The 12,317-nt window shown below is 36.3% G+C and overlaps 1 protein-coding gene and 1 long non-coding RNA gene across 2 annotated transcripts; one reads left to right on the top strand and one right to left on the bottom strand.

The window, feature by feature from the left end:
* The first annotated feature begins 1,822 nt into the window (after positions 1–1,822).
* LOC128856361 (SPRY domain-containing protein 7) lies at positions 1,823–3,718 on the top strand. The gene is made up of 3 exons (XM_054091661.1): positions 1,823–2,040; positions 2,167–2,715; positions 2,778–3,718. Exons 1-3 carry the CDS (start codon positions 1,932–1,934, stop codon positions 2,873–2,875), a joined length of 756 nt encoding a protein of 251 aa, XP_053947636.1. The 5' UTR covers positions 1,823–1,931; the 3' UTR covers positions 2,876–3,718.
* LOC128856369 (uncharacterized) lies at positions 3,707–4,420 on the bottom strand. The gene is made up of 3 exons (XR_008453832.1): positions 4,302–4,420; positions 4,091–4,238; positions 3,707–3,968 (listed from the first exon to the last, which is right to left on the bottom strand). It is a non-coding gene; the product is annotated as an uncharacterized LOC128856369 (long non-coding RNA).
* Between the last annotated feature and the right edge of the window lie 7,897 nt (positions 4,421–12,317).

Genomic DNA, 12,317 nt, shown 5'->3' with positions numbered 1-12,317 from the left:
TTTACTTAACTGTTGTGCCGGGAGAGGATCGGTACATTGACGGTAGGAGGTTTAGTTTGAGCTAAAGTCCTACACTGACGGGACGAATCATTTGACATGTATTCACGCACTCGTCCAATCAGTCGTTGCTCTGATGGCAACGAAGTGTCATTGGCTTATTTTTTCAGTATATCACTAACACATACTAAATTTTGTTCACCACATACCAAGTGAGCCTGCCCATCAGCTGAGTCTGTCAAATTCGCTCAGAGCCGAATAACGGTCTTCTTTAGAGCACACCTCTAAAAATCTCTTCCTCTCTACATTAATTCAAGGTGCCAAATTATTTTGGTGTTATTCAATTTATTTTATTCGTATGTGATCGAAAAAATTTTATGTATTCGCTTATCATTTCAAAAATAAGAAAATAGTAAGAAATGTAACCCTAAGAAACCTCTCAAATCTCAATTGTACTAAAAGTATTTAACAGTAACATTTTCGCCTTCTCATTCCATTAACAGTCTCTGCCTTTACACTCGAGAGGCAAGTCTCGCTCACCACATGATTTATGCCGCAAGTCGAGATGTGACTCTCTTCAAAGGCTCTCCATTAACAATCTCTGCTCTCACTCACCACTTTGCTCGCTGCTGAAATTCGATGAGCACGCATCTCGGCAGCTGATACATTAAATATCACACGAACTAAAATTACAAAGACCAATGTTTAAGGAGTTATCTTCGTAAAGATGCGAAGATACATTTAATATTAATATTGTATATAACAGTGTGTTACTTTATCATTTTAAGTTAGAGGTGCGAAATTGACCAAAACCGCTACTGAAGGCTTCTTGTTGCTGGTGTGCCCGCGCGAGAACGGCCTCATATCAGTAATGCTGAAAACAGTGGACGCCGTACGCAGTCCCTTACCGCAGCCCCTAACGAGCACAAAAACTCATCCCGTGCGCACAACTGCGTTCTTTTAATTACATATTTATCCAATACATCGGTTTGTGTGTGTATGTGTTTGGTTGTATCTACGCAATGTTGCCATTGATATTTTTGCTTACACACTTTTTCACACATCAGTTACAATTTTTCATTGTTTAATAAACCAAAGCCAAAAACCAACAAATGCAAATAGTTAATTTATCTATAATTAACATTACTCAACAGTGCTTTTAAGTTATTTTAATAAAAATTATAATTTTTCTAAGTTTATTTTGTAAATGATTTTGAAATGTACTGCTTGGCAACACTGTGTGGTGAGAGAGCAATCAGCTGACAGGGTTTTACGAGAAGTTTCAAATATCGTGAAATAAAATCTACGATACTACGATATGGAAGGAAGGAATTTTTCATTTACATGGGGTTCTCATTAGTTTGATCGTAACAGCTGCCGGGGGACTGCGTTTACGTCGTTCACTGTTTTCAGCATTATTAGTCCGCGCAAAAATGGCCTCGAGTGCAAATGGAGAGATGCGTGGTGTGATCAGAGAATGACTAATTTCATTAATTGTCTACGCTTTGTATTAGAGAAATCGCCGCCATCATTGTGGACTTCTTTGTGCCACTACTGTGTTAGGTTCTTGACTTCGCTAAAGATGTCCAAAAAATGGAGCTAAACATTGCCCAGTTGTCTGCATTGCCGAAAGACAAAGTGGTCTAAAAGCAGAAAATGTTAATGCATTCCATTAACATTCTCTGCTACAGGCGTCCCACACTTTGGCATGTTCCAGCCAAGTTTTGCACCTTTTCGCATTTGCGTTCACATTTTCTTCTATTTCATCCATATATTTTTTTCATTTTCACATTCACCAATCTGTGGAATCAAATACAGCTGTTTCTGACGTTTTGTTTTTACAGTTCACTTTTACACCATTGCAGCAAAGGAAACGTTTAGTTTATTAATTGTTTTTAGAAATAAAATAACGTCGTATTAAATAGCAAAGTAAAATGTTTTGTTGTTTGCGCGCTTGCCTCAATGGAAATATGGGGAAAACAGCTTCTTCGGCAGCTAATCGACAACGCGAACCAGAAATTTTCCTCGATTCTTCGTTTGCGGGTAAACGCTTAGCAGCAGGAAACTTTTATATGCATTTTATAAATAGTTAGAAAATTAACTTGTGTTATATTTAGTTTTAAAAATGTATTTGCCTTCCTTCCCATTTTTATACGCTGCTGTGTGCAGGACCTGACGCCATACTGCTCTCGAAGCAGCTGCGCATCACCGGCTCCGGCGGTGCCTTGGCCACTGCGCCGCTTGTGCAATCCAAATCATACTTTGAAATAAAAATACAACAAGGAGGCAGTTGGTCGGTCGGCTTGGCAACGCGCCAAGCGGATTTAACAAAACAGGTTGGCGGCTGTGACAAGGAAACGTGGTGCCTCTGCTCAGATAATGCAACGCGGCATAACGACGAAGCCTTTCTGCCGGTAACCGTGACGACCCAAGAACCAACTAGCGTTATCAAAAACCTAGTAAATGGCACTGCAGCTGCTGCCGGACTGATTGGCATAGAGGATGTACCTGAAGACAATCTGCTGGGCACTGATGTAAATGTCAGTAGTGAAAACGGAGATAGCAACTTGATTGCGCAGCCGCATCATGATTTTCCCGATGAAGGAGACATTGTGGGTATAGCATTCGATCATATAGAGTTAAATTTCTACTTTAATGGCAAAAATTTGGAAGTGCCATTCCGCAATGTTAAAGGTACTGTCTACCCAGCTGTATTTGGTAAGCCATGGCTCTTTAATTTAATAATTTAAGATTCTTAATCATTTTATTTTTACTCATAGTGGGCAATGGTGCCATTGTAGACATTATCTTGGACAACTTTCATTACGGGCCGCCGCCGGGCTTCGACAAAATTATGCTCGAACAATCACTGCTTTAAAGTAAGCTGCGTAACTTCTCTAACGACTTGTGTTATTAACCCTGTATTACGATTTGAAATGCAGCGCAATCAGCAAAGTGCAACAATTTTGCAATACGGTGTGGCTTCATGAAGGCATCAATGCAAATGCGTTTATAAAGTGCTTCATATATTTGGCAGTGTTTACAGAAGTTAAAATTATGAATATGTAAATACGAAACACTAAAATAATTTAAGCGAACAAAAAATAAATTATTTATTTACTACTCCTTAACGTAAACTAGTCAATGTAACATTTTCAAGTATTAAACTGACTGCTCCACACATTTGTTCATTGCTCTAAAGTCACTTAACATGTTAAACAATTTATTTTTTATTAGATTCTAACGGTAAAAAGACTTATCCCTATGATGTACTATTATGTATCTACTGTATTTCGTATAAGCTGTGTATAACAAAAAAAAGTGCGTTCCAGTAATTCGCATGCGCTTAATGCTAAGTAAGAAAACTTAGAAAAAATATTTATACATAACAAATCTTGTAACTAACTAACTATTTTTAGGCTTATAAACTTACATATAAATATACAAATATTTTTGTGACATTATTTCGCTTACTCTATTGAAATTCTTATAATATTATTTATATAAATAATAATAAAAAATTATGTTTCACATTTTTCCATTATGAAAATTGTAATGTATTGAAGTTTATGCGCATAATTAGGAAGAAAACTGTAAAATATACAAACGCATTCCGTAAATAACCGATAATTGTAAATGTATGTATGTACATATAAATATTATTAAAATAAATAATAATACAACTAATTAAACTTGGGCCTACGAGTATAAAAAAACAAGTTTTTGAGTTAATTGCATTGGTTGCAATGTGCGCCGCATTTAACCCTCCGTTGGGCACCTTTTTTTAGGCACCCGGGACTGGCCTTTTTGTCCTGCTCGAGGACCCTTTTTAAAAGGTTATCACCCCTGTTGCGAGTGTCGACTAGTAGTAAATAAACGATTATTGTTCGATTATCGACTACCTATGGTATTATGAATGTCGATTTCTCGCTCAGCCATCGACTGTGAATGATTTTTGATCGCTATTCATTCTATTGCAATTTTTTGATCGTTGAGCATCGAAGAAAGATTTAAGTTAAATAAAAATATATAAGAAAATGGATAAAAAGTAAGTAATTTTGTTGGAAAATGGTTTCATTTGTATATTCCTTACATCTGAATTTCAGATCGAAAGTTATAAGCAACAAAAGGCAACTTGGAATATTGGTGCAGTTAATGCAGGAAAACGAAGATATTGAAAAGGGAATTTGCGGAAAAACTTCTTCAAAGCATATACGGTTGTAAAGCATATCCTGCATCACCTAAATGTTTACATATTTATTTAACGATAATGTAAATGTTAATAGTAATAAAGCATAATATACCTAACAACATTTTTCCTTCGCCCCTACGGTGCTCATCTTCTAGATGTTGCTTCAACTGAGACATGTTGAAAACATTTGAATCCTGGATACTTCGCGTTGACATATCGGATTCTCCGGGCGTTGTCGCAAACCTATGAGTGATAAACGTCGGATGATATGCGGCGGGAGTTAACTCGATTCACTTTTTCACTAAAATGGCATTATTGTTACCGACGGATGCACTGCATTACAATCTGTGAACTGTGTTATCAGCATAATCAGCTGTGCAAAAATTTTAAAAGACCAATAAATATTTGTTAAGTGTGTAAAATGGATTCAATAGCGTTTTATATAGATTTTAATGAAAGTACAAGCAATGATGCAAGACGAACCCGGAAAAAAGTAAGGGATAATGCTGTTGACGTGTTCCAGTTGCCTGATGATGTGTAAGTTCACTTTTTAAGGACAATTGACGAAAATTTATGTGAATTCCTCTTGTAGATTTGTTAAGCAATTCCGCCTTAATAAGATAGCTTTCCAATATGTTCTTAACATATAATATTAAAGAGGGAAATGCCTCCTGTTATTAAAACATGGTCGATATCGCCAGAGCTCAAACTAGAAGCCTGTCTAAGATTTTTTGCTGAAGGGGGTTATCAAAATGGTACTGGGCAAGATTTTAATATTGGCATGGCGCAGTCCACAGTGTCCATAGTACTGTCAGAAGTTTTAAATATTTTAGAGGCAACACTATGCCCCAGATGGATAAGCTTGGCAATGACCGAGACTGAAGAGCTTGAAGCCAAAAGATATTTTTTTGGAAAAACAAGAATTCCCGGCATAGTTACATATGTGCGTAGATGGCACCCACATAAAAATTTTGAAACCTGCTGGAGACAATTCGCACCTTTATTATAATAGGAAAGGATATTACAGTATTAATGAAATGATAGTAAGTTAATTTCTGAAATTTTAATTGACTAATAAAATGACTTTTTTCTATCTTAAGATATGTGACCATAAGCAGCGAATAAGGTATGTGAACAGTAGGTACGCAGGTGCAAGTCACGATTCTTTTATTTGGGAAAATAGTGAGGCTTCAAGCCATTTCCAAACCATGTATGAAAATGGACTCAGAAGCACTAGATTGTTGGGTACATATATGACAAAAACGAAACAGTTAACAATACATAAGTAATTTTGATTTAAATGTTCCCTAGGTGACTCTGGATACCCACTTTTACCCTGGGTGTTAACGCCGTTTCAATAAAAGCCATAGCTCGGGTCGCAATATTGTTGAACGCACAATAGGTGTCTGGAAGAATTGGTGTCGATGCTTGCTCTCAGCTCGCCAACTTCATTATTCTCCGGAAAAAGTGGCTCAAATTGTTAATGTTGCGGCGGCACTTCACAACATTCGGATCCATTATAATATTTCAGACGAATATTTAGAAGGGGTTTTTGAAAGTGAAGAGTATGAAAATGGCGAGCCTGTACAACATCAAAGATATACCAATGAAGCAAACCAAATCCGGAATGAAATGCTACACAGCTTTTCATTTAACGTACATAAATATATGTATGTTTGTATATATTTCTTAAGAACAAAATAAAAACAGCCTTCTTGGCAAATGTTGCACTTTAAAACTTAAGCTAAATAAAATTTCTAATTCACAGTCATTTTGTAAGTCTCAATTGCTTGTTAACTTCTCCTAATTCAATGCTTAAAAGTTATTTTTTCACCTTTAATTTTTCAATAGTATTTGTCTCCATAGCCATATTATGTCTTCTTGTCTCCTCAAGAAAAGCTTGGAGAATTTCATTGTTTTTCTTCTGGTGATCACCAGGCGGTCAACTGACCTAGTCAGATTTTTCAGTTCTTTTTTTACATTTTTAAAATGTAGTTCCTGTGCCCCAACACCTTCCGAAACTTTTGAATATAAGCTCTCCTGCACACCGATTTGCTTGTCTAACAAGTCAAACTGCTCTGGTCTCTTTTTTTTCGGAGTTCATTTTGAATGTTTTGGTTATTTTCCACATCGTCATTTTCCAACAACTCTATGCAGATGGCGTCTCTCAAAGTATATGAATTTGTACCCTCACGAGCTCTCTTCGATGTAGATGGAGTAATGTCTTCAACCACCTGCTCTGAATTTAGTGGAGTGGCATGCTCAACAATTCTCCTCTGAGGCACTCCAAACTCTTTTGAATTTTTAGTGCCCCCAACACAGTCGTTTAGGCCCACTAGAGCAGCAACATCTTCTTCCAGCGACGATAAAAGTAGTTCCCTATTTTCGCCTCCACCAGTTGCTTGTAATTCCCTTTTATTGTGCGCCAACTTTTTCTTTACTGCTGATTTAAAATCTGACCAAACCTTTAATTAAAACGCAAATAAGTACTTATATTCTCAATGAACTTTTGAATTAGAAACAAACCTTTTACCATTCTGAAATACTCTTCGATGGAGGCCCTAAATGAATTCAGTTCCTCACGCACACTCTCCCAAAATTGCTCAACCTCGTTAGGAGCACTTCTGGTAAAATTTTTTGCAATATCGGGACGCTGCTTCATACGAGATATTAAACCTTTAAATTGCTCTCTGGTGGTTGTGCGTTTCCTAAAAAATATAAATTTTGCCATTTGTATAAATTTTGCCAATATATATGTATAATCCGAAAAAAAAAACAAATAAAAATGTTTTTCCTTACATTTTATTGCTCTCCATCTTTATTATAATAATATCCGCAACACCATGACCTGCGGATGAGAAACGAGTAAATTTGTTTGAAACGCGAATTGAATGCGTTGTTGGTAATGCCATTTTTTAATCGATCCGTAAACCACATTATCGATCCGCATACTGCTTTATACGACGTTTATTATGATACCGAATACTGTCGGATCGAGTATAACTCCCTCCGCAACCATCCGGCGGATACCATAATAGGGGTGATTACTTTTTATATACTTACGATCATTGCATTCAGGCTAAAAAATCCCTTACGATTGTGGTACAAATGCTGTAGCTCTTTTTTTGGGACTACAATTTTTACATGTGTTCCATCTATACAACCTATCACACCTGGTATTCCACTTTTTTCAAAGAAATACGGCAATTTCTTCTTCAGTGTAATGATGTCACGCAATCTCTACAAACGTGTTCTTCCAACGCTTGGAAAACTTCAGTTAAAACTAGGGATACCGTAGATTGTCCAAAACCAATGCAGCTTTCATTTCCCACACCAAGTTGGTATGATCCCTGAGCACAGAACCTTAAAGTAGCTGCCAGCTTTAAAATTGTTGGTATCGACGTTTTTCTTACTCCAGGCTGCAGTTTGCTATCTAGCAAAGTAAGTAAATTCGTAAACGCAGCTTTCGGTAAACGAAATTTTTTTAAAAATCTGCATACATTCGATTCGTAGTAGGCGTAGAGAGAGCATTCTCGATTTATTAAACTAATTTGTTTTTTCAAATATTGGAAATTGAATAAAATTAAATAAAAAAAAAAAAACAAAAAAACGGTGCGGTCGTGTTAGAACAGTCGCTTGTGTAGTATTTTGTGTCAATCTGAAATAACACTCGATCAAGTGTAATTTTTACGTGCCAAGGTGCCACCAATTATTAATTCAAACTCTCTTTATAACACCGGTTAAAAACTAATTTGCTTATTTGTGACAAACCACTATGGAAGAAGACCCCGAAAGGGGCAGAAGTAACTACTTCGCCATCTTAGGCGAAGAACCAAAAACTAAACGAAAAGCCTACAATGTAAGCAACCACTATGACTTTCCAGCGTTAAAATCTATCAAACCCGCAAGTACCCAACAAAACTTATCATGCCCAAAATTTTTATTAATAAAAAGCAAAACAGAGAAATCAATTAAAGCTTACAAAATTTTCGCAGTCAGTAAAGCACTAGAATCGATAACAACTGAAAAACCTTTAGAAATATCATTAACTAAAGGAGGAGACTTACTTATTCTAGTTAAAACTCAACAACAGGCGAATAAATTCCTTAAAGTAGCACAATTATCAAATATTTGGAATATATCTGTCTCTCTTCACCCAACGCTCAATATCTCAAAAGGTGTAATATACTCCGGAGTACTAAAAGATTTAAGCGAAGATGAAATCGTAGAAGGTTTGAAACAGCAAGGTGCAGTAGAATGCAAGAAAATAAAAAAAAATACATAGAGGGAAAACTCATCAATACCCCTCTGCACATCGTTTCCTTCAGCACCTATACCCCACTAAAAGAAGTGAACGTAGGATGGCTTAAAATAAAAGTTGAACCATATATCCCATCTCCTATGCAATGTAAAAACTGCTTCATGATCGGCCACACAGCTAAACATTGTACGTCTGAAGCAAAATGCAATGTATGCTCATCTAGCATTCACTACTCCACGCCTTGTTCAAAAGTATTCAGTATACATCACTGGGAGCAGAGTGCCGTAAATAAAAACGGCACATATCTTCCGCCTTATTACCCTATTATGCATCCGTTTTCACAGCCGAAGCAACTGCCATCTATAACGCCTGTGAAATAGCAGAAAAAAACGGAGGAAAATGGCTTATCTGCAGTGACCCACTATCAACTTTGACTTCAATAAAAAATATAAACAACAACGAAATATTGATATCTGAAATCAGAGATACGCCAATATCAAACCCTGAAAAAATAAAGTTGTTTTGGATCCCTTGCCATATTAGAATACGTGGAAACACCTTAGCAGACGCAGCAGCAAAACTTGCCACTAAGTCGCCGTTACACACAATATACAGTTTTAACAAGGGCGACCTAAAAAACGAAACTAACAAAGCAAATCGACAACAAATGTTACAACGATGGCAAAACATAAACCATTATTATAAATGCATTAGTCCAAGCTTCAACCCTCCAATCTTCCCAGCAACAACCACAAGGCGAGACACGATTATTTATACCCGTTTTCGGCTTGGACATACACGCCTGACCCACAGCAACCTCTTTCAAAACAACAACCCACAAAACCACGTTTGTCAATTCTGCAACGAAGAGACACTTTCTATCCAACACATCGTTACAAATTGTGAAGCATTACATTCAATAAGACAATCAATATTAAGCCACACAATAGAAGAACTTCTGTCCGAAGTAAACGCAGAAAACATTAAAAGTTGTATACACTTTATTTACAAAATTAATTTGTATTTTGAAATCTAAATTATACACGAATATTATTATATAAATACTTATGTTACGTAAAGCTGATGGCCTAGCCGCTAATGCTTTTTAATTCATTGTGATTGTAATTCATTACTTTTCCAATTTTTAAATAAAAAAAAAAATAAAAAATCTGCTTAAATGAAAGTTTTATTTAATTCTTTTTTAACTTTAATGAACATAAAATCTGAATACATACATTTGCTCTTCCAGCTCTAGAGGATTGGAAGAATCCCGCACTTTTCTTCTTTCTCTAGACAGCAGTAGTGAACTTGAACTCCCCCTTCCTCACTATCACTAAACCACAGCTCCACACTATCCATTTTTATTTATTAGCATCAAGTGAATAATTTAAATATTTTAGTTTTATCACACAAAACGAAAATTTAAGCAAATATTAAACAGATGATCGCAGTTCAGCGAATTATTCACAGAAGTGCAATTTTTGGTCGATCAGGTTAGGCAATACCAAATTAAAATATAATCGACTGGAGCGACAAAGGTCGTTTCTACTGCTAGTCGACACTCGCAATAGGGGTGTATATCCTTAAATAGATAGGCAATTAAATTTTAGGCAGCTACCTGGTAGCTGAAGCCGTTAGCTATAATAGAAATACAGGTATCCCTTGTATAACGCGGTCTTATACAACGCGGTTTCGATATAACGCGATTTGGAAAAATTAGGTTTCAGTACAACGCGAAATTTAGGCTTATATAATGCGAAGAGGAAAACATAATTATAAAATCTGGTAACACTAATTTGCGTACCACATATTTATAATATGTAATGTATTTTTAATGTAAGCCGGGAATTACCCTTTTTTGCCTTAGATAGATAGAATAGATATTAATCTAGCACATTATTACGAAATTGAAAAGGAGCTTAAAAAAACCACCCACCAAAAACTGATAACAGATTTTGCAACTATAAAACCAGTAGAAGAACCACAAGGTCCCACAACTAGTTTCTTATCCAATAGCGAAAACTATGTTGAAGAAATATCTTCTGATGAAGCTATTGCTCCCCCAAAACGCCCACGTGCAAAGATCTTTGAAGACAGTGAAACAGATTAATTACCATATGAAGTTTGAAGAATAACAATAAAGTTTTTAATAAACCTTTAATTTGTTTTAGTTTGTTTTTACATTTTTTTTTTTGTGTTTTTAATTGTATAAGAAAGTCTGAACTTTAGTATTGAGTTGAAATATATGTGCATCTGTTATTTTGTATGTATTTTATTTAAAAAAAACCTATTGGAACATAACCCCCAAATTTATATGAAAACTATGTTTTATATTAGATAACGCGGAATTACATAACGCGCAATTCTTCTGGAACGTAACTATCGCGTTATACGAGGGATACCTGTATATTAAATTCACGTCCAAAGGGAAATGAAATTGCTGATGAGCTTGCCAGGAAGGGGACTGAATTGGCCTCAGAGACCTCCTACCCTCCTACCCTACATCGGCATCCCCTTGACAGTTGTTAAAGGGGAAATGCACAAACTATTTCTCAGGAAAGCGCAGAAAAGATGGAGCTCCATTTCTTCGTATGCTATTTCGAAAACCCTTTGGCCTCAATACGATATACGAAGAGCTCAGAAAGTTCTTTAGACTCCTCGCCATTCAATTTCCAAACTCGTAGCTGTGTTTACCGGTCACTGGACGATCGGCACACACGCGGAAAAGCTAGGGTTACCATTTAACCCCCATTGCAGAAGCGTTGGGGGCCATTCGGAGAAGAATACTGTAGAGCACTTTCTCTGTAAATGTCCGAGCTTGGCAGCCAGACGACTAAGGTTACTGGGAGCTTTCTTCGACAGCCTGGGGCAGTGCGCCAACCTAAATCCAACCAATCTCCATTAAATCAACAGTTCTGGTTGGCTGCAGATATCTACCAGTTGGAGGTCTCATAATGGTATCAAAACGGCGCTTTAGTGCAACTTGAGGAGTGCCAGATCGGCACTTCAACCATTTTACCTTACCTACCAACCACGTCCAAAGTCGAAAAATCTGGCCAGAAAAGTCGTTAATATCGATAATTGGCGCTTTAACAACCTACAGCTGCTGTCAATGGCCCTTAGTCACAAATATCTTGCGAATTTGTATGTATATGTAGCTCGGCGATTAGTGCGGTGATACAAGATCTACCGACCCAAGAGCGGCCCGCTAATAACATAGGAACTCCACTTTTTCTTTAAGTTTCTACTATTTCACTAAGTTTTACTATTATCAATCGGTAGGCAAAGAATTTTTTTTCCTTTTTTCGAATTACATTTTGAAGTGAAACTTCTTAGGTGTCGATGGACGAGCGAGAATGGAGAGTAAAATTTCAAGGCCATGCAACGTTTTGGGCATTTTCGTTCCGTGAGAGAGAAAAAAGATATAACGTAGAGGAAAAGGAGAGAGAGAGCTATACCTTATATATATCTTAGATACACTTTAGGCTGTTTTTCCTGAGTTTTTCCTTGTGGTTGCTAATTTCTAGTATATAAATAACACTGCCTACTTTTTGACGCTTGTTTGTTGGTGCAAACTTTTAGGAAATATATTTTTGGTGCCTACTGTTTGGCGTTATATTTCCTTGCTGCCTACTGTTTGGGGCGTTTTTTGGTCCCAATTTTTTTGTTTTCCAATTTGAAAGTTTTTTTATGCCTTTGAAACGTTCACAGAACTTTTTTGATTTACATTTTTTTTATAATTTTCATATATTTTTTATGTTATAACTGTACATTTTTTTCTGCAATTTTCTAATTTGAAAGTTTCTTTTATGTCTTTAAAACGTTCAAAGACCTTTTTTGACTTTTTTCAGAAAAAAATTGTTTTAT

This window comes from Anastrepha ludens, chromosome 2 (assembly GCF_028408465.1).
Source record: "Anastrepha ludens isolate Willacy chromosome 2, idAnaLude1.1, whole genome shotgun sequence".
Lineage (NCBI taxonomy): Eukaryota > Metazoa > Arthropoda > Insecta > Diptera > Tephritidae > Anastrepha > Anastrepha ludens.
Note: the sequence above shows the minus strand (reverse complement) of the source record. Positions and strands in the feature narration are given on the sequence as shown.

Coding starts and splice junctions, on each gene's coding strand:
- LOC128856361 (XM_054091661.1), top strand. CDS start 1,932: ATGTTTTGTTGTTTGCGCGCTTGCCTCAATGGAAATATGGGGAAAACA. Junction 2,041..2,166: donor CCTCGATTCTTCGTTTGCGG/GTAAACGCTTAG, acceptor TGCTGTGTGCAG/GACCTGACGCCATACTGCTC. Junction 2,716..2,777: donor TGTCTACCCAGCTGTATTTG/GTAAGCCATGGC, acceptor TTTTACTCATAG/TGGGCAATGGTGCCATTGTA.